This window comes from Sorghum bicolor, chromosome 2, assembly GCF_000003195.3.
Source record: "Sorghum bicolor cultivar BTx623 chromosome 2, Sorghum_bicolor_NCBIv3, whole genome shotgun sequence".
Lineage (NCBI taxonomy): Eukaryota > Viridiplantae > Streptophyta > Magnoliopsida > Poales > Poaceae > Sorghum > Sorghum bicolor.
Genome location: NC_012871.2, coordinates 2684047 through 2706075, shown reverse-complemented (window position 1 = coordinate 2706075; position 22029 = coordinate 2684047). Strand labels below are relative to the sequence as shown.

At 45.6% G+C, this 22029-nt stretch overlaps 2 protein-coding genes across 4 annotated transcripts; both read right to left on the bottom strand.

Annotated features, from left to right (window-relative positions):
* LOC8086391 (switch-associated protein 70) lies at positions 6661–11513 on the bottom strand. Of its 2 annotated transcripts, none has more exons than XM_002459285.2 (10): positions 11370–11513; positions 11091–11195; positions 10611–10672; positions 10436–10519; positions 10315–10346; positions 10141–10222; positions 8542–8770; positions 7856–8083; positions 7430–7722; positions 6661–7318 (listed from the first exon to the last, which is right to left on the bottom strand). In XM_002459285.2, the coding sequence occupies exons 1-10, from the start codon at positions 11493–11495 to the stop codon at positions 7036–7038; spliced, it is 1524 nt and encodes a 507-aa protein (XP_002459330.2). In that variant the 5' UTR covers positions 11496–11513; the 3' UTR covers positions 6661–7035. The 2 variants fall into 2 exon arrangements, with proteins under 2 accessions (XP_002459330.2, XP_021310433.1); XM_021454758.1 differs by having other exon boundaries at positions 6661–7315.
* LOC8079907 (GIGYF family protein CG11148) lies at positions 14330–22029 on the bottom strand. Of its 2 annotated transcripts, none has more exons than XM_002459284.2 (10): positions 21862–22029; positions 20826–20893; positions 19817–20707; positions 19651–19732; positions 19481–19519; positions 18531–19175; positions 15873–18417; positions 15255–15418; positions 15118–15177; positions 14330–15039 (listed from the first exon to the last, which is right to left on the bottom strand). In XM_002459284.2, the coding sequence occupies exons 1-10, from the start codon at positions 21944–21946 to the stop codon at positions 14672–14674; spliced, it is 4947 nt and encodes a 1648-aa protein (XP_002459329.1). In that variant the 5' UTR covers positions 21947–22029; the 3' UTR covers positions 14330–14671. The 2 variants fall into 2 exon arrangements, with proteins under 2 accessions (XP_002459329.1, XP_021308587.1); XM_021452912.1 differs by having other exon boundaries at positions 14335–15039; positions 20841–20893.

Genomic DNA, 22029 nt, shown 5'->3' with positions numbered 1-22029 from the left:
GAGTAGGGTTTTTGCTCCCGAAGCCTTAGCTTTGTTCAGCCCGAGGATGAGACCTTCATACTCGGCTATGTTGTTTGTTGCATTGAATTCGAGTCGTATAGCAAACTTTAGTTTGAGTCCAGATGGTGCGATTAGGACGGCTGCTGCTCCTGCTCCCGCTTGGCCCCAGGCGCCATCTGTATACAGCGTCCACGGCTGATCGATTACCTTCTCCTCGTTTTTGTTCGAAGGTGTCCAATCTGCCATGAAGTCAGCCAGGGCTTGAGATTTGATGGAGGTTCTGGGGACATAGGTGATATCAAACTGTGATAGTTCGGCCGCCCATTTTCCTATACGTCCGGAAGCCTCTTTGTTCCTAAGGATATCACCCAGTGGCTGTGAAGTGGGCACTTTAATCTCATGGCTTTGGAAGTAATGCTTGAGCTTCCTTGATGCACACAGGACCGCGTACGCGATTTTTACTATCTCCGTGTAGTTCATCTTTGCTCCTGATAGAGCTTCAGATACGTAGTAAACGGGTCTTTGCACCGTTCCCTTACTGTCGCTTGTCTCGTGCACCAGGACACCACTGACAGCGTGATCGGAGGCAGCCACATACAGTAGTAGTGGGGTGTCCGGCTCAGGCACTGTCACCACCAGGTTGGTTGCAATGTAATTTTTGAGATGCCTGAAGGCCTCTGATTGTTCCGGACCCCATTCTGTTTTACCTTCTCCTCTCAACACTTTGAAGAATGGGAGGCTCCGTTCTGCCGATCTTGAGATGAATCTGTTGAGGGCTGCTATTCGGCCAGTCAGCCTTTGCACTTCTTTCTTGTTTGAAGGTTCTGCCATTGACATGATTGCTTTTGTTTTGTCTGGGTTAGCTCTAATTCCTTCAGAGCTGATGATATATCCCAGCATTTTTCCCTTGCTGACCCCGAACACACACTTCTCCGGGTTAAGTTTCAGCCCGGCAGATCTAAGATTGACGAAGGTTTCCTGCAGGTCCTTGATATGATCTTCCTTGCGCTTGCTCATGACGACAACATCGTCGACGTAGGCTATGATGTTTCTCTGTAGCTGACTTCCTAGAACCTTCCCCATCATTCTGGAGAAGGTTGCTCCAGCGTTTTTGAGACCTTCTGGCATTCTGGTGTAGCAATACGTGCCGAATGGGGTTGTGAAGCTTGCCTTAACTTCGTCTTCTTTTTTGAGCCAAATTTGGTGGTAACCAGAGAAACAGTCCAGCAGTGAGAATCTCTGACAACCAGCTGCTTTGTCCACAGAGGTATCTATCCTTGGCAAGGGGAAGGAGTCTTTGACACAAGCCTTGTTGAGATCCGTAAAATCTATGCACATTCTCATTTTGCCATTTTTCTTGGGGACCAAGACCACATTTGCCAACCATTCCGGGTATATGACTTCTCTGATGACCTTTGCGTCCAGGAGTCTTTGTACCTCTGCCTTCGCGGCTAAGGTTCTTTCTTCAGACATTTTTCTCTGTCTCTGCTTCTTCGGCCTCATTCTCGGATCAATGTCCAGCGAATGCTCTATTATGTCTCTGCTGACTCCTTGTAGGTCAGCGGCACTCCAAGCGAAGATATCTTGGTTCTTTTGCAACACGTCTAGCAATTCGAGTTCCTCCTCTCTACCAAGGGTGGCGGAGATGGTGACCTTCTTATCTGGAACAGCTTCCTGCAGAGGGACACACTTCGTTTCCTCCTGATCAGCCAGGTCTGTTTTCCCCCTTGGCATGTCTGGTGGCTGGGAAGCTTCATGCTGCGTGGAGTCTACGGAGTTTATGTTCCGGAAGGACTTGTAGATTGCTTTCTCTATGTTCCTTGCCTCCTTTTGACTTCCGTGAACCGTTATCACTCCGTGCAGAGCCGGGATTTTCATGCACAGGTATCCCATATGAGCGGCCGCATTGAACTTGTTCAAGAATCCTCGCCCGAATATGGCATTATATGGGTAGTGCAAGTCTACCACATCGAAGGTGACGTACTCTGTTCTTGCGTTCTCCGTTGTGTCGAAGGATACGGGCAAGGCGACCTTCCCCAGAGCATGTATCTGCTTTCCTCCGAACCCGATCAAAGGTGACTCCGAAGGTTGGAGCTGGCTTCTGCTGAGCTTCATTTGGTCGAAGGTCCCGGCAAATATTATGTCTGCGGAACTTCCTGAGTCCACTAAGATCCTGCTTACTCCCCAACCCGCGACATTCGTTGTTATGACCAGGGCATCTGTGTGAGGGTAGTTTTCCAACCTTAGATCTTCCTCAGTGAAGGTTATTGGGGTTCTGGACCAATCAGTGCGTCTCACTGGTCCTTGAACTGCAACGTTGTTAACGAGCCGGAGGTGATCCTTCTTATGTTTCTTTGTCTGGAACTCCATTGAGGACCCTCCAGCTATTGGTAAGATCATTCCAATCGTGGGCAGGGGTGTATGAGGGCCGATCTGATTATCAGGGTGGGGTTCGGTTTTTGGTGGTGGTGGGGCTTGGAGTAGCTGTAGCTGGTTTGGGGGAGGAGGTAGTAACTGCTGGTGGGGTTGCGGGGTTTCGATGTACGTAATGTGTGGAGGTCGTGGAGGAACATAGTTTGGTGGAAGGTTGTGGTCCGCGGTTTGCTGGGCTGGGCGCCAAGCTGGTAGGAAGCTGGGATAGTAAGCGGAGGCTAGCGCGCTGGGCTGAAGTGGAGCTGGGTGCTGCTGGCTCGAACCTCCGACGTATGAATGGTAGAAGGTTTGAGGGAATGTGTGATTTACTTCCCGAGGTTGAGCAACTGGTATCGGAGGTTGCGGAGCTGACCTGCTCTTGATCCTCTCCTGAGTTTCTTTTGCATCTGGGCAATCTCTGGTGGAGTGACCCTTCTCCTCTCCATGGAAGAAACAATACTGTTTCCGTGGTCGCTGACTTTGATTTTTTCGCCATCCCGCATTTCGACCCCCTCTTCCAGCTTGATTGGGTATGCGTTCCGAGCTTCGCGCTTCCGCTGGTGGATGGTTATTTTCCGGCCTGTCATTTTTCGGTTGCTCGATATTCATCATCTGTCCACCAGCCTCTCGCTGTGGCCGGCGTTCATCCTGGCTGAGGTTCTTCTTCTGTGAGTTTCTATCATTGCTCTGCCTCTTCTGAGAGTTTTGGTCTTCCAACCTTTTGCGGTAGTCGTTGTCTGACCTGCAATACTTCTCAAACTCGTGGTACAGCTCATGCATGGATGCTGGCTTTTCTCTGGCCAAATGAGCCGCGAAGGGCCCTATGCGAAGACCCTTGATGGCCGCTTCAATGGCAACCTCCTCCGGCACGCCGGGTGCTCTCGCCTTAGTCTGCACGAACCTTTGGAAGTACTCCCGCAGTGCCTCTCCCTGATTCTGGCGACACTGGAACAGGTCCGTGGAGGTTAGTGATTCAACCGCGAATCCCTGGAAATTCGCTAAAATCTTGTCTCGAAGGTTCTCCCATGAATAGATCGACCCGGGTCTGAGCATCGAGTACCACGCCAAGGCATCTCCCTCGGCTGCGATCACGAAGGATTTTGCCATCACAGTTTCATTCCCTCCAGCTGAGGCCACGGCTGCCTCGAAACTCATCAGGAATTGGCACGGGTCTGCCTTTCCGCTGAATTTAGGGAGCGTGATAGGTTTGTAGCTTGTTGGCCAAGGCGAGGTCTGCAATCCTTCGGACAAGGGGGATCGAAGGTCCAACGCGCCCCGCAGCATGCCACCGTAGTTTGCCGGTTGCACATCTAATGTCGGGCCGGCGCTGGTCAGAACAGCGGGCTGGATCGTCGGCTGAGGTGAAGGTTGCATGCTAAGGATTTCTGCCTGCAGAAGTGAAAGCTGCTGCCTGATCTCGGCCGCTTGCGTCGCGGCCACCGCTGCCTCTTGGCTGGCGGCGTAGGCAGCAGCGATCCGGTCTCGCTCTTGCTGAAGGTTCTGCAATTGCGCTTGCAGCTGCTGGAGCTCTTGCGTGGCCGTGGGTTGCGTCGGGCCCGCGGCGGGAGGAGGTTCCTGGCGTGTTTCCGGCTGCTCATTCTCTGGTTGCCCGCCCTCAGAACCTTCTCCCTCTACGGTCGCGTACGTGCTCCGCACGGCCCTCCTCGGCCTTCCTCTCCTGGAGGGCTCTGCCCGAGGTCCTGTGGTGCTTGCTCTCTTTCCAGCCATCGCAGGTTATACTTCGGCCCCACGGTGGGCGCCAATGTTGGGAAGATGCTCTCCGCACTCCCCAGCAGTACGGTGAATAGTGAACCTTCTCACTCGGTGCCGTGAGAGGTCTGAGCTCCAACGGACAGCAGGCTCATTAGTAGGTGAAAACAGTGAATGCTCTCTCCTTCCTATTAATGGCGGTATCGCGCCCCTTATATAGGGCCTGGAAACCGATCTAATGACATTTACATAAATGCCCCGTGACGGTGGGGGAATATTCCAGTATATTCTTTCATCGCAGTCTACTGACCCTAATACACCTGCGTAATTTCACATTAAGCCCTTCGTTCATCCTCTGACTGGGGCCTCAGCTGACCGGAGGCTTGGATCCTCCACCCAGTTGCGAATCCTCCGACGCTTTGGTGTCGGAGGTTCCTCGGCCCGGCTGGGCCGGAGGTTGCTTGACCCGGCCACCCCGGGAGCTCCTCCTTAGCCTGGTCCAGTCGGAGGTTCCTCGGCCTGGCTGCGTTCTCGCCATCCTCGGACCCGGGAAGGTCGGAGGTTCCCCCCTTTCCTTGTTTGTGGGCCTCCGCCGGTGTCTCAGTCCCTGCACACACTTAGCACGACCAGACGAGTCGTCAACATTAGTATTTTCCAGTGAAGGATATCCTTCGACGCTTCAGGCGTCGGAGGTTCCTTGGGTGAAGGATAACCTTCGACGCTACCAGGGGGAAGGATGCAGCTGTTCCCCAACAGCAAGAAAAGGAGGCGGCGATGGATCTCCTTCGTCCCCGCGCGAAGAAAGGAGGCGGCGCGCGAAGAAAGGAGGCGGCGCGCGGAGGAAAGAAAGAGTCGCGTGCGGGGAGGAGTCGTCTCGCGGGAAACTACCGCAATGTGGGGAGTACGAGCACGACAAGGAGTCCAAGATTCTCGGGATATTGAAATTGCCAAGCCATTGTGCCTATGCAAAAATGCCAAGTTTGGTCCATCAAATGCCAAGTTTGCCAAAATGCATAAGTCAAATGCAAAACTGTTGGAGAGCAATTTTTAAGTTTTTTGGCAAATTTCAAGAATGCAAAGTCCAATTGCATAACTGTTGGAGATGCTCTAATGGGTTTTAATCCACCCCATACCCATATTCTTATAGTTTCGACCCAACGATCCATTCCAACCCATAAACTAATTAAACTCGTAGGTTTTTTTTAATAACAGGATTCCCCTACTTTATTACCACAAAGCAATGCACATCGTTCAAGGTCCAAGTATGTGTGCAACAGAATGCAACAACAACCAAAAGTCTAACTGAGCAACAAAAACCAAATACCAAACATGACACTAAGCTGTACTACATGGTATACTAGTCGTGTTTCCTGAGTCCTCCGAAAGTTGAGCATTTGATTGTGCCGACTCTGATGTATTCATCCTCCACTTGATCAGTGGCGTTGAGTTTGCTTCTGCCTCCACTAACTGAATTACCCTCTCCACCTTCTCCTATCCTCTTAGCATCCTCCCAATCTTTACAAAAACTTTCTTCATTCCACTCCACGGCACTCTCTGAAAACATAACAGATTACGTAATTTGTGAATATTACAAATCATATATCTCTTGTTAGCAATCCACAAGGAAGCTATAGATTCAAAGTCATCTCCCAACCTCCTATCCAACCATACTGTAAAAGCAGCCCAAACATGTTTAGCCACATATCATGGAAGAACAAATGTGAAATCGACTCCCGTTTTCCTTAATAGCACATCAATATGTAGGCCCCACAACAAAGCCGGACCATAGAAATAAAAGCTCGCGTTCTTACTTTCAAATTTTATCAAAATTGGTTGAAATTTGTTAAATAGGACACAAAATGTCATGAACATAATCTGTGCCAGTTAGCACAACAAGATCTGCAAGTGGGGCTTCACATCAAAAGCCGGACCTTAAAAATAAAAACTCGTGTTCACATCTTCAAATTTTATCGAAATTAACTGAGTAAATCAATCCATTTCCAACCCATGCAAAGTGCACCCACATGAAAACCCAACCATTAAACCCATTTCAACCCAACCCATTAGCAGGTCAATTAAAGAAATCAGTGTTTGGTCAGCAAGTAGCAATGACTTCAAATTTTGATGATTTCTGCTCATGTGTCTGCTTCTTATTTTTAATAAATACAAACGATACATGCGTGCGTGCATGACTGCGGTGTTGTCTTGAGATCTAGTTTCTAATGTGTTATTATGGTATATAAGGTGCTTTCAGTTTTGGCACTCACAGACACTATGTGGAAGACTGGGACTTTTATGCGTTTGCCTCCTCTGGAATGAGATCGATTCAACAGTCATCAGCAGGTTGGTATGACCTGTTCTTCTTCCAATGGAGATTCGAACTGCCTGCGTGTAATTGAACTTTTCTTCTCCATCCCTGCAATGCTTCGTAACGGAGCACATACTGACATACCATTTCTTGTGACCACATTATTTTGCTGGCAGCGTTGCTTTATCTTTCCAGCAGCTATATACAATATCATCCCAAACGAAAGACAAGAAATCCCAAATTTACTTCTTTATATTGTTCATAAATACAAAGAATTAGTGCAAATTTACTGGCTCAGACGCTCAGTTTGCAGCATACAGCAAGAATTTCCTGAATGAGAAAAAAAATGGGCAAAGATGACCTTCTAAACATGAAGGTCCAGATATACACTCACACGCTCAACATAGTTGTGCTATTTTATTTCAGCAGGGACAGAGCACACGTTTAAAGGGGGTTCAAGTTCAGCAACTCATGCTGAAACTTGAACAAGAATGTAATGATGAACTAAAATGAGAATCTACTAGTACAACTCATCACGGAGAACAAGAATGTTCAGAGTCCAGCTAAACCTTCTAAGCAATTCTCACAAAATAAAAGGTTGGTCATCAAGTATCGACAGGAATATCCAAGCTGTTTTCTTCAGGTTCTGTGGTTACTTCCCTTACATCAGACACTTCAGAAGAATGGGGATTATCCCACTCAGTGTCCCTGACTGTAGGGATATCGACTCCCTCGTCATCCAACTCAACAATGTTCTCTGTAACTGGTATTGGATCTGTATCGCTTACGCAAGCTTTATCAACATTATCATCTTCCATGTGCTTCGAAGCAGTAGAGCAGAGCTCCGAGCTCTCTTCACAAACCTGTATTGTGCTAGTCTCTTGCCTGCTGAAAAAACATATAAACTCCTGTTAAGTTGGCTCTAAAAGAATCTAGTTTTAAAAAAACTCTCAACTGGATGAAAACAAAGGAAATCAAATAGAACTATGGATGCCAAACCTTTGTATTTGAGATCGTAGAGCATCCACAAGGGCTAGGAGATCCTCCTTTTCTTTGATAGCAGACTCAAGTCGGCTCATGGCTTCTTTTATGCGGATGTCAGCATCTGCTGCTGAGACCCTAGCTTTCTCTTCAGCTCTGACAACAGCAGCTTCTAGAATTACAGCATTTCCTCTAGCTTTTCCTAGCTCCGAGCGCCACATCTGAGCTTCTTGAAGAGCAGAATCTCTCTCTGTAAGCAAACGATCTCTCTCTTCAACAAGAAGCTTTGCTTTCTCCTCCGATTCCCTTAACTGAAACAAAAACACAGACATATTCAAATATTTTCATTGACACGAAGCATGCTCATGGTGGCCTGTATCTAATGTATAATTCTGTAACAACTAATAAGTGTTAGAAGATATGTGTATTGTATGCGATAGTTACCCTAAGCAAAGATGATTCAGCTTGTTTCTCATGGTCTTGTTTCAGACGTTCAAGTTCTGACGTAAAAAATCTTCTCTCTTCATCAATTGAACGTGCTGCAGAAGCAGCAGTTTCAGCTGCTTCTGCAGTCTCCTGTAATTTATCTGCAATCTCATTGATGGTAGAATCACGTGCACGAATATCCTGCAACAACTGGTGGAGTTCATCGTCTTTAACTCGAAGGGTCTCCTATTGTCGTAGATGCATTGCCATTGCCAGAAAAATATAAACAAGAAAAAAATTTCAGTATCCAATGATCAAACTATTACTATAATTTTAGAAGTGTCGCTTTGAAAGACAGAACACAAAGTCATTCAGCATATGAGCAGTGAACTTTTCTGAAGTAATTGTGTCATATAATCCAGCTATAGAAACAGAGTGATGAAATATATTCAGTATGCCAGGAAATTGGCTGGTAACTAACAGAATCCGCGTTGATTTAGCAATATTTATGCTAATTCGAATAAACAAAGTAATATAGTTCCTCACAGTGCATAAATAGTTTCAGCAACTATATGACAACCCATTTGCTGGGTTTTTTAGCAGTCTTATGTACATCAGCATTCAGCAATTCTAGCGTTCACTGCTTGATTACTGAATATTAATTCAGGTACTCTTATGTACAAGTAGTATATGGAAGAGCATACCATCATTATTGTGAGATCATCTAATTGACCTTTGGTAAGTTTATTTGTAGTTGAGCCCAAAGCTGCCCGTAGGGAAATCTTCATTGCAGCTTCTACCTCCTTTGTTGCTTCAATTGCAGTGGCATTGGCTACAGCCACAACAGTTGCAACTGTTCCCAATTTTGCAGGACCATTCTCACCCAATGAATTCACCGCCTCCTTATGAGCCTGTAGTACCAACTGAGTCGCACTGCATATGAAGCAAGAAAAATATTACTAGGCTTCAAGGTCTGCAGATATAACAGCAGTACACAAAATGGGAAAGAATAGATCTATATCATACATCAAACATCAACCAAACGAAATTTAAGGGAAGGGATATTATATATACTGAGGCTATTGTAAAGCCATAAACTAGTTCTACGTTATAATGCATTAATTTAATAACACATTATGCATGACATGTTCCATCATGTTCTTTTTCTGATGAAAAAATTGCAATGATTTAAAGCGAGAACTTGTTCGTAGGTAAATCAATTGGGAGATGCTTCTCTAGAGTGTCCCATATCAGTTTTCCATCTTCCATACGAAAACTATTAATTCGCATAAGATCTTCTTCAGTCTTACTCAAAAGGTCCAAGTAACATTATCAATGAGAGAACAAAATGAAACATTGCATGATTCTACAAGCAATTGTTTCTTTGTTTCACTTTGGAAGAATGAGCGCGTGTAGCACTAACTATTTACAGGAAGCTTTCCTAATCATTGGGGAAGTGGTGAGCAGTGATCCAGGTAGGCTAATGAGAATACCATAGTAGAGCACCAAATATAGCAGAATTTTCATGTTTCTGATTCTGAATCTAAAAATGTAATATCCAAATAACAAGGTGTTTCACATCTGTTAATTTTCTAATCCCTAAAGCTGGGAAGTGTTCACACATAAAAATTCAACTCCCTCTCCTGGAATACAATGGATCATAGCATTCAAAACTTCTCTAGAGGCTAAGGGTGAGGTTTATTTGCAGGACCATTCTCACCCAATGAATCTGCTCCCTCCTCCTTAGCCTTATCTAAATCTGTCAACTACATCCAACATGTATGAACTTTGAGTAAATTGTGTGCATTTCCATTGAAATAAACCTGCTCCTAACAAATTTGTGTGATTTGCCATTATGCGTGCGGTAATAGAGCAAGGCCTTCTCTAAATCCACCGACCACAGCCACCATATATGCATCAACCATATAGATCAGAGTTTACGTCAAGGGTAAATGGGCCTTTCGTAATTTCTCTGAATCTGTGTTAAATATCTAGGATCCCAGGACATAGGTAATAGTCCACTAATATGGTTTTGTATTTTTTAATCTTTTCAGTTCTGCCAATACTGACACTTACATGAACAAATCAAACAGCAACCCACTGTAGATTCAGTTGTAAAAGTGCAAATAGCAGATTCAACACACATTCAATTAAATGTTTATTTAATCTTAGTCAGTCCAGTGGCAGGGAAGAGATAATCCAACAGCAATGCAAAACTTGTGGTTCAGGATAAAACCAGTTTCAGGAAAAACAAAAGATAAAAAGATAAATATAAGCAAGAACCATAGATTATCAAAGCTTACTGTAAAGTGGATACCCATGCTCTTGCAGCGCTGGGAGTTTCTGCACAAAGAAAGTATTCCTTTTTCTGTGGAGTTCCAATATCTAGAACACTAGTCAAAGAACACAGCGAATCAAATCTAGACAAAAGGAGAAGAGAGTAAAGATGACAATGTAAAGACACCCCGTACGGATACAGAAACAGCATCCATCGTATTTTGCCAGTCCACTGCACCAAGAGTTTTCACAGGTCATTACAAAGTTTCCACAGCGTACATCTGAAATTCATGACGAACTAGAATAGAAGTACGTCCATACTGGAAGTTCATAGGCGATAACGTCACTGTGCTTGTTGAATCGAACATGATCACTCCCCTAACATCTTTGTCACTCCTACGGACCCTACATGATCCAAAAAAAATCGGTGTCATCCATAGGCATTTCAGGTGACGCCTCTTTGGCGGAAAGGAAAACAACTCTGCAGTTACCATACTTGTATTCTATCTTTCCGGTTGTTGGATCAAGTATGACCCAGCGCTCATTCCACTTTCTTAGCTGACATATCCAAGGTGTAAGATTATATCAGCATATAAAAAGAGGAAACATGGTAAGTGGAATTGACAAAGTGGAAGACAAACGAAAATAATCTCAATGGGATGAGGATGGACAAGGACACCTCAGACCTCGCGCAAAGACTATGTGGTTTACACAGTACTAGAAAGGAATTGAAATTGCAAATACAAGCTAAATGGCAGGGTTTTTTTTAACGCAAGCAAAATGGCAGCTGACAGGTAAACAATCCACAAACGGTGTCCACGGGTGAGCAATAACAGCAGAGTTTGGATTCCTAGCTGTGTCTGGCAGTAATTTTTACTGACACCATGCACTAGACATCCTAGTACGAAAGAGACAGGGAATTCTGAACCAAACTGGAATAGAGAAAGAAGGGGGAAATGAAGGGGAGTGGATTTACCGTGTCGGATCGCTTCAAGAGAGGGCCCTGGAGGAGGTGGCGGGTGGAGGTGGAGGAGAGCTGGCGCCGCACCCTGTCCAAGCTGCTCTGCATCTCGTCCACCACCTGCGGTCCGCTCGACGCAAGAGCGAGGAGCAAGAGAAATTCCCCAGCTCCCGGTGAGATCCCAGCTCAAATGAAATGATACGGAAACGCAAAGGAGGAACCCGCCAGCGCCGGCCGGTAACTGGCTCGACTTGATCCGGGGGAGAAGAAGAAGCGAGGAGACGCCGGACTCACCGTGCTGCTGCTCCCGTTCGAGGCCATGGCTTCCTGCCGGTGCCAGCCGGCCGGACAAGAGGAAGAAGAGGAACCAAACCAAGACCGACCGACAGCGACAGCTCTTTTCGTGCGTCTGACCGACATGAAGGAAGGCGGATTCCAAAAAGGGCATTGAATAGTGTACGTGTCCTTACGGCAGTTACGTACTTTATATTTACGCTTCCGTCCTTTGCAGACGTATCCAGGCCTTGTTTAGTTGTTAGGATGAAAAGTTTTTAGGTACTATAACACTTTTATTTGTATATGACAATTACTGTTCAATCATGGACTAACTAGGTTCAAAAATTTCATCTTGTAAATTATAGACAAATTGTATAATTATTTATTTTTTTATCTATATTTAATGCTCCATATATGTACCACAAAATTTAATATGATGTAGAATCTTGAAAAGATGTCTTGTTTAATTCCATTTTTTTTGCAAAATAAACATTGTAGCACTTTCGTTTGTATTTGATAAATATTGTCTTATCATAGACTAACTAAGCTGAAAAGATCCGTCTCGCAAATTACGGATGATTAGTTTTTATTTTTGTCTATATTTAATGCTCAATGCATGCGACTAAAGATTCGATGTGACAGAAAATCTGAAAAAAAAATTACAATTTTTTTTGAAAACTAAATAAGGTTTGATTGGACAATATTTGTCAAATACAAACAAAAGTGATACATTGTCTATTTTGAAAAAAAATAAAATTAAACAAGGCCAAAAATTTTAAATTTTGGGTGGGAGAACAAAAGGCCTCAGCCGATACGAGGCGGAACGGGAACGGGAACGGACACGTGATGATCAGATATGGATTATGGATAGCAGAGGTGATCGCATCGCATTGGAGTTGGACACGAGTTGGAGTCCAGCCGCCAGCCGCCAGCCGCCAGCCGCCGCCTCAATAAATAGATAGATACCCGGGGCAATCTGACGACGTCCGTGATCGATAACAAGGAGCGAACGACATCGAGATCCAATCCGCCGCAATAGCCAATTCAATCATCATCATCATCGATTTGTGGAGAAGAAGCTAGAAGACCGACAAGTAGAAAAGAAGCGATCATGTCGTCTTCTAAAAAAGTACAAGATAACATGTGCGGCATCAGCGACGGCGGCGAGGACTGGATTTACCTGCTCTCACAGCATGACGCGATGGAGGATGCCGAGGCGCAGCAGCAGGCCGTCGCCGCCACCGCCACCGCCAATACTGCAGGAGAGGAGAACAAGAGCAACGGCAACGGCAACGACGACGACAAAGCAGCAGCAGCGCAGGAAGACGAAGTAGAGTTCAAGAAGCAGCTCCGGGAGTTGGAGGAAGAGTGCCCGCCCTGGTCCAGGTCCACCCCGGAACAAGTGGAATCCTTCGACAAGGCGCACCTGGCCTGGATCGCGGCGTCGCGTCGCGCCGACGAAGAGAGGGACGGCGGCAGGCACGACAAGGAGGAGGCGCTCCGGACCTACACCGAGGCTTGCCGGGCGGCGCTCCGGACCTACACCGAGGCTTGCCGGGAGGCGCTCCGGACCTACACCGCGGCTTCCCAGCGCGCCCAAGCCAAGATCGACGCCGCCGTATACGACCAGCTCAAGGCGGACAACGACTACTTCGCCAAGGTCGACGCCGCCGCCGCATCTGCTAGTGCTAATACAGGCGGCGGGGACGATGTCGTCGTGGAGAACCCCTACTACGACCGCTATAACAGCAGCAACGACGACGACACGTACCCGTACTACCGCGGGTACGCCGGCGCCGGCGGCTCGGGCCCGACGGCTTCTTCTCTCGGCCTCGGCTCCGGCTACGACTACGACCGCCGGTACGGCTACGGCGGCTTCCCTGGCGCGTACGGCGGCCCCGCTACAAGATCATCCGGCTACGACTACGGCGGCTTCCCTGACGCGTACGGTCCAGCTACCACAGGATCATCCGGCTACGGCTATGGCGGCTACGGCGGCGGCAACTACCCATACGTGCCGGGATACAAGACGGCGGTGTACCAGCTGGCGCCGCCACCTGCCTTGAACGCCAGCTTGTACCCGGTGTCGCCGCCTCTGCCGCCGTACGTGTACCCGGCAGTGGCCCTCGCGCCCAACGCGTACGTGCCGCCGGCGGTCCACCCCGATTTCAGCGGCTACCCTGCGCGTGCCGACGAGGCCGTGGCTCCGACGACGCAGCCGCCGCTTTCATTTTTTTAGATTCAATTTTTTACAAGATTATGGGTTTATTTGCTTCATCTACTTTGCTAGGATCGGGATCGGATTGTCGAATTTTTCGTGGGTAATAAAGTGTCAATTGTTCAGTGTGCGATGCAAGCTGCAGTTTCATCTAGATTTTGCACGATAACGTAACCTCTTTGCCATTTGTTAGTCCGCAATCAAGAACGTACATGTAACTATAGCACTCTGTATTACTCGTATGAGGTAATAACAACAGTTTCTGCAACTTTATATGGGGATGTATATTTGAAGCTCTTTCGGGGCAATCTATAAATTCGACAGGTTCAAACTTCAGATACAACAATGGACGAAGATATAACAAAAAATCGTGGGAACTTCTGAGCAGGCCTGAAAGCCCAGTTTTTTTCAGGAATTTCTGAATGGCATTTCAACTCCTTTCGGCAGATAACTATTCTTTTTTTTTTTTGAAACTGTCAGATAACGTATTCAACTACGAGCAAATTCGATAACTACAGTTAATAATTAATTTAAGGTTTCAAGACAGTTTCTGTCTCGGCCCACAGCAGGTGAGGATTCGGCCTATTGAGCCCAATAGCAATCTTGCCTTCGAAGACCCCACCCACGGCCCACCCCAACAACGTAGGCCATAGCAGCGCTGAGGCCACTGCCCCTGCCGACCCCGTGCCAAAAGATCGGTCCTTGAAGCAGTGAACCACATCAAAAATCACAAATTCACAACAGCAACAGACTTTAGTACTGAACTGAATCCATCTATGTTCTCTGGTGAGTTTCTATTGAGAAGAAAATATTTTCTGTCTGTTACAGGACACTAACCAAATGTTACAGGAACCCAAAATCACCAACCGCATGACCCTGCATCTAAAACTCAGTTTCCCACCCTCAGCAAAAACAGGTCTATCAAAAGACTAGACTGCTCCATTCCGAGCAAGACTGGGGACACACACCCATCTTCCCTTAAGCCCGAAACTTCAGCATATAACAAGAGGTTAAACTATGTCTGTATATGGGTCATGCGGCGATGGATGTCCTGGAGGGAAAACCAAAAGGTTATGTACACGGTCCGTCCGCCGTCGTCCTCCTAATCAACGTTCTGGATCTCGCCCATCATTATACGGTTGCTCACCACGTTGAACCCCAACACTGCCGCGCTCACCTTCTTCCCCTTCTTGCCTTTCTTCTTCCCGACAACATCCAGCTCCGCGTCCACGCTCGTGCCTCCTCTGGCTGCAGGAGCAGCGTTTGCACGCCCTGCGCCGTCACCGCGGGTACCACGCGTGTTGGGAGCTTGGAAGGCCATGTCGATCACGTCTGCTGACAGGAAGGCCTTGTAGTTGAGGAACTTGTCGATGAACTGGTGACTGCGGTCAAGAGAACCAATGTTCTCGTGAAGGAGCATCTCCGCTTCGGTAGTTGATTGCTTTATGCAGAACTCAAGGAAGCTTATATCTGAAAGCAGAAGCATATCAACATTAATAAAAGTACTACAAAAGATTGAATTATCCTAACTTCAAGCAAGTTTGATACCATTTGTTCCAGTGAGCCTGGCCCATTCACTCTCACACCAATCTCTGAAGTCCATTGCCTCTGCATAATGACAGTTGTTAGAACTTTGAACGTGATGATAGTCTTTAAAGAATGCAAATAAAAAGCATTAGCTATACCAGTCTGCTTGTTCGCAGCCTCTGCTTTCCCTTTGCCAGATTGGTTGGCAGTAGCAGCAGAAGAAACTGGCAATCTGCCTGCCTGAGACTTTTGACGATTCAGTGGAGATTGATCCTTCATCATGGAACTTCTGCTCTGACTTGACAGAGATGGAAACTCAGACCTGATAAAGATAAAACATAAAAATTCTCAGAAACTATGCAGATCCATATATCCATCTTTTGTGATCCAAAAACACCAATGAAAGTAGAAATAGCTATTAAAAAGATCTCAAGTCTCAAACAGACTAGATAAGGGAACAAATCTTTAAGTTTAATTTCAAAAGAAATCCTTTCTGCAATTATTTTGAGTATGAAGTTCAATCATATTTTGCTAATACAGTTTATTAATAGATTCACTAATCCTTTGTAAGCAGATAATCCAGAATAAAACGTGTAATACCATCTTGAAAGCAACACCAAATAAATTAATTCAAATGCAAGAGCTGCTGCTAATTTAGTTTATTAATAAATTCACTAATCCTTTGAAAGCATAGAATCCAGAATAAAACATGTAATAACATCTTGAAGCAACACCAAACAAATTAATTCAATTGTAAGAGCTGCTGCAAGACATACTGCTTTTTATCTTGTTTGGAGTGCTCAGAAGGGCCCCAAAACAAATCATCTTCAGCAATTGACTTGGAACGACTGGGAGCATTGGAACTTATTTGGACAGGGGCAACTGCCTGTGATGGAGATGATCCAGAAGCTTGCCGGGAAGAAGCATTCCCCTGACTTTTATGGTTCGGGGCCACCTTTGCTGGAGTTGGTGAGGGTGCTTGTTGCTGGACATAAGCGGTTCTCCTTTCTTGTTCTCTCTGAATATCTCTCAAAGACAAAGGTTTCTGTACCTTTGCTGAGTCATTAGACCATGCTGGAGCAGGCACAGAGCTAGTCTGATCACTCTTCCAAAGAACAAAATCACCAAAGGATGGACCACTTGGTGGAGCTGGCAATATTTCTAACTCCTGTTGTGCTTGCTTGACAGACTTTCCCTTTTCAGAGGGCATTGAAATAGCTGGTGGATCAAAGGAACCAACAGGTGATGGAGCTTTCACAGTAGAAGCTTTTGTTTTTGCTGCCTTCTTTTTGTTCTTTTTGTCCTTGGCCTCAATGAAGTCATTATCATCAAGAGCAGGAGCAGCAGGCTGAGGCTGAACAGCAGCAGGCGACAGAGGAGGGTAAAATGCATCATTGGCATTACCTAAGTTCTCATTATCTGCAATGCTTGACCTCGCCAGAACTTCTTCTGCCAGTAAATCATGCAACTGGCTTCTTTTATTTCTCTCACCAGCACTTTCCGTGCTTCCCAATGATTTACTTGAACCCCCATAATGTTGCTCGGAGGATATTGTCATGCCATTCCAAGGAATTGAAGGGACTGAAGCTGCTGGCTTAGCAGTTTCAGTAGCTAATCCTTTCTGTGCACGCAATTGTTCCTCAGCTTGGATTTCCAGCAGTGACTTAGGCCTGGGACCCTGAGTAGGTTGTTTCCATGCACGCTGGCTTGCCATGCTATGAGGATCAGATGATAGAGAACTGAACTGTGATTCAGCTTTGCCAGCGTCATATTCCTCTGGAAGACTTTTGGGGGGTAATATCTCATTTTGCACTCTGATAGGTGAACCCCAAAATAGTTCCTCTGTGTCATCTGGTAAATCATGCTTATTACCACCAAGATCAGAACTGTCAACCTCAGTTTCCTGCCTTGGTTGCTGGGCTGAAACCGCCTTTGATGCTCCTTTGCCAGCATCTGCAGCAGCCTGTTTTTTCTTTTGCTTCTTTTTCTTCTCTGCTTTCTTGGTCTCCTGTGTATCAGTAACTTTTACTTCAGTTGCCACAGCTGTCACAATGCCAGAAGAGGTATTTTCTGCCGACAGATTCAATTCTTGAACCTGACCAGATATATCAGATAATACATTTTCTGACTTTGGATCTAGTGGTGGTTCATGTAAATCCTTAGCTTCATCTGAAGCACTCCCTATAATCCTAGTAGATCCAGAATCCAAATCCTTTCCAGACATGTTTTTTTCTGCTGCAGTGCCCACTTCGTGAGATTTAAACCCCTCGTTTCTATCTGCAGCTTCCACCAGCTTTGAGTTTACCATAGTTGATTTCAATTGTAAGTCGACATTCGCAAAATCTTCCAACATTCCAGGAGAGCTTTGAGATAAAGCTACACCATCCATATTTCTAAAATTCATAATTGACTGATTAGGTTGCTGCCCCACCTGCATACCATGGACAGGCAATTTCTGATCGACTTCGATAGTCTCTTGCATTCTTCTAAGACCAAGACCCATAGAATCATCAGATGGCACAGAAGTATGCTTCAATGTATAAGAATCATCAGTGTGCTGATTGGGATGAACGTGAGGTACCATCTGAGAAAGTAGTTGCTGCTGCAACAATAGCTTTTGTTGCTGCTCCAGCTGCAGCTGCTGTTGCAGTTGTTGTTGCTGCTGCTGCTGTTGCTGCTGAAGTTGCTGCTGCTGCTGAAGTTGCTGCTGCTGCTTGAGCAATAACATCTTGTCCAACATAGAGAGTTGTGGCTGAGGTGTCAAAGGTGTCTGTGACTGCAACTGTAGTTGTGACAAAAGATATTGCTGCTGAAGCATATTTAACAGCTGTGGATCTTGAGATATCTCGGCAAGCTTCTCAGGTGGCAAATGAGACAAAGCTGGTCGGTTTTGTGGCATTAAGTTGTGCTGTTGAACACCAATACCAATGTTCTGGGAGTTCTGCAGATCTTGACGCATATTAAGAACCCCTTGAGCAAGATCTCCACCATGCATGTTAGGATTAACATTTCTTGCTTCAGGGTAATTGGGCCATAGTGGCAGTCCAGAATTACCAGTAGCAACTTGAGGTTTCTCCTTTGATTGCAGCATGGCTAGTAAATCAACATTCTGGGATTGCAAAGATTGGCGAGATGTATCAGCCATTGGATGTGCTTGTGATGCTGGAGCAGCATCTCCTGTCCAATATGTAACAGGGTTTTGCAAAGAATTTTGCCTCTCCAACAGTCCTTTTTGTGCCAAAAGATAGTTCATATTGACCCCACTCTCACCTCCACGCACAGAAATGTTGCCAAAGCTACTACTGCCAAGTTCATTCATACCTAGTTCAGAAGAAAATAATGTCAGACAAGGAAATGACAGGTATCAAAGAAGGTTAAGAAACTAATATGAAATGAAATAAGCACAAATAGAACTCTTCATGACAGTAACGAACCTCCTGTTAAAGAGATAGTGTCTGCCGAAGGATTCCGCACACTATTGGACATAAGTGACTCCAGGAAACGATTTTGAGCCTCAACAGGATTGTCTTTCCTGCTTGGCCCACTGTCAAATATTCCGATGCCAGCTGATCCTGCTTGCATGCTAGAGCTGACAAACTTCCCTGTAGGTTGGGTCTCCGGAGCTAGCATATCGCTTGGCTTTGAAGTGGCAAATCCTGGCGGGGGCCTTGCCTTTGCTCTCAGATGAGGCATAACATCCCCAAGCATTAAGAAAGGAATATCAGGGGGGGCATTCACTGGACGAACCAGCAAATCAATGCCAAAATAACCTGCCTCAAACCAGCCAATAATGTCAGCACCAGAAAAGGGGCCTTGAATTTGACCTTGTGGATCTTTGTAGTACAGAGAGAGGCTTTCTGGATTAGGATGAGGCTGCACTGGACTGGCGAAGTTATCAAAACCCATCATGCCAACAGTTTTAGTTTCTTGATTTAAGAAACTAGGTATTTGATGCCCAAATTCAGATGGCCCAAGCTTATGTTCTCCAGTAAACTGAGACCTTTGTGGAACAACATAGGTAGATGTCCCAGGACGCATTGACTCCCCTCTTGCTGTCGAATCAGTATTTCCAGCAACACCTGTTAAAGATAAATATAAACAGCTTTTAAGAGGGTAAGAACAATTGCAAGCTTCAAACTACATCAACAGTATGCTACAGGAAATATAACAAATGAGTTATTCAGTAATGATATTTTCCTCATAAATTATACTTTTGTTTATCAACAGCATAAAGCCAATTATGATATTAGTAATATTCCAAACACAAATGCTCAAAACATGAATAGTTCTCAAATATGCATGGCCACTCTACGTGATCTCTTAAGCTTGTTCAGACATGTGAGATGATGTAAACAACATTTGTAAACAGAACCAGGCAGGGCACCTGAGACTTCTACGCCTCCTGGCTGCTCTTCTCTACCAGCTGGAGAAAGTTAAAAAAAGCATTCAGTGAGAAACTATGCAGTAAGTAGTATATATACATGCCAGCGTATCAAAAATAAATAGATAAACCATTTCTCAGTAAAATTTTGGCTGCTTTGATGCAAGGATTACCTTTTCCAGCAGAACCATCTTTAGAAGCCTGATGGACACCACTGTTTATGATATCCCCTTTGTCAATTGCTTTTAGAATGGCCTACAAATTTAATTCAACAGTGAGATAAGAATGTTTTGATACAACAAAACTAAGAAACTACTGAGGAAATAATAGCATAATTACCGCTTCTTCAGCAACAGGAGCAGATAGTGCTAAAGGTTCCAAAGCATCTTCTTGCATGAACACAGAGACTTCCTCCAAACAATCGACAGATAACTTAAAATCAGTGACATCACAACTTCTGTATATGTCAAGCAACTTCATCCTACTATATCTGAATGCTGAACGATCTGATACACCACCAGGTCTGTCAGAAAGTAGACCAAGATGGAATGGTCGTGAAGATCCACTACTGATTGCACTTGTACCAGATGTGAACTTTCCACGATTGTTTGGAAAATTTGCAAAATCATTGTCTGGCTTCCCCCTACCATATCCATAAGTAGCAGATGATTTCTGCGGAGTCTGAGAAGGATAGTGAGGCAAATCTCCACGCCCACGGCCCGCAGAATAACTAGATTTCCATGAACGAGAAACATTGTCATCCTTTTCAGTATCCTTTTCGTAACTGTTGACATCCTTTCCATAGTGAGAGAAACCTTTTCCACGGGAAGCATCACCCTCTTTACCTGAATCCCCCCACTTATCATTGGAACCCCAACGTGCAGCCCACTTATTCTCACGCCGTTGGTCATAACTGCCTTCCTTATTATTGGAATCGCCCCAGCGCTCCTGCGGAACACGATGACCATCTACAGAATGCTTGGAGGTGTCATCTGACCATCTTTCCACTTTGCGTGCATCACCATGTTCCTTATCTGTCTCCCTCCAGCGACTCCACCGATGGGTCGAATTGGGTTCCCTTTCATCATCGCGCCAGCGGTCACGGCGCCCAGTTTCACCATCAAGCACAGAAGACCTGAAAATATCTTTTTTCTTCGCGCTGTAGCCTGGGTCTTCACCAGTCCCTGATGTCTTTGAAAGATCTGAGCGGATACCCTGTGAAACAGGATCCTGCAACAAACAAACAATCATATAGATCACTATATGGTATTAATATACACCTAACAAGTACCCTATTACTGCAATCGTCATGTATGATATTAGTACGATTTTCTCCTCGAGGACTAACCCTGTTTTCTCCCACCTTCATAAGCCACTGAGGAGAAAGGGGTATTTCAGTATCAAGGCCTTGCTTCTCTGCACCAACCAAAAGCTACTTCAATATGACAGGAGAGATGTACCATAGTATCAAAATAGCATTAACAATGAGGAAGATCTATAAACAAATTATTATTGCTGATGCAACCTTCATCTGTTCTAAGTTGATAATCGATACTTTATCGATTCATCAGACAAGAGAAAGATGTAGTAAACCTTCACATATAACTGATAGATGTATATATTTGCATAGAGGAGATTTGCAATGTGTTCTAAAGTTCAAGCAGATTCTTCTTTTACCATGAGAATGCCATAAATCGTGAAAGTAATTTAAAAAAAAAAGAGTGATCTAGTATCTGTAGACATATCAAATGAATAAGCATTAACTAAATCTGCCGTAGATGTAGTACCACAACATAAAGCTAACGGCATGTTTTAAGAAACAGGACTGAGACATTGGTTTTCAGCTACATTGTGCAACATAAGAATATCATCGGGTGCATCAACATCACCACATCGAACTGATTGCAGTGAGCCATACACCCACAACAACAAATCTACACAAAACATAGATATCAAACAAACATAATAAGAGGGATCTCTGCCGGCATCAACAACAAAAATCAGAACTATAACTGACTGAAACTAATCCAATCAGTCAAATCAGCGCCCCCAAAATCGATACAGAAGGCAACCTGACCACTGCATCCAGTCCACCCAAATCAAAGTGAACTCCCTTCACTATCCTAGCACCACCCCCTTGACGCATCTAATCTAAACACCTGGCGCCACCAAGCATCAATGGCCCAGACACGAACCCAGCACCTGCAACAACAGCACGAAAAACCCAAGGGGGGCGGCGCCATCCAACACCCACCGAAAACCCCCGCAAACCCCAAACCTACGGCGCGGATCGAAGGGCTCAACGAGAACCGAATCGAGACCAGCCCGAGAAGCGGGCCTGAGCTAGGGTTTCGTGAGGATCGAGAAGGGGGCGGAGCGGTTACCTCTGGCGATCTGGGGCGGCGGAGGGGTGTCGACGGCGAGGCGGCGACGGAGGTCGGCATTGGCGCGGTCCGGAGTGGCGGCCATGGGCGGCGGCGGCGAAAACCCTAGAGAGCTGCTGGTTGGGAAGGTTTGGGAGCGGAGAAGCGGAAGCGAGCAGGGGAGTGGGG

Coding starts and splice junctions, on each gene's coding strand:
- LOC8079907 (XM_002459284.2), bottom strand. CDS start 21,946: ATGGCCGCCACTCCGGACCGCGCCAATGCCGACCTCCGTCGCCGCCTC. Junction 20,894..21,861: donor GCCGCCCCAGATCGCCAGAG/GTAACCGCTCCG, acceptor TGGTTGGTGCAG/AGAAGCAAGGCCTTGATACT. Junction 19,733..19,816: donor CTCCTGTTGCTGAAGAAGCG/GTAATTATGCTA, acceptor TTAAATTTGTAG/GCCATTCTAAAAGCAATTGA.
- LOC8086391 (XM_002459285.2), bottom strand. CDS start 11,495: ATGTCGGTCAGACGCACGAAAAGAGCTGTCGCTGTCGGTCGGTCTTGG. Junction 10,673..11,090: donor TCTTGAAGCGATCCGACACG/GTAAATCCACTC, acceptor TGGATATGTCAG/CTAAGAAAGTGGAATGAGCG. Junction 10,347..10,435: donor TTATCGCCTATGAACTTCCA/GTATGGACGTAC, acceptor CTCTTGGTGCAG/TGGACTGGCAAAATACGATG.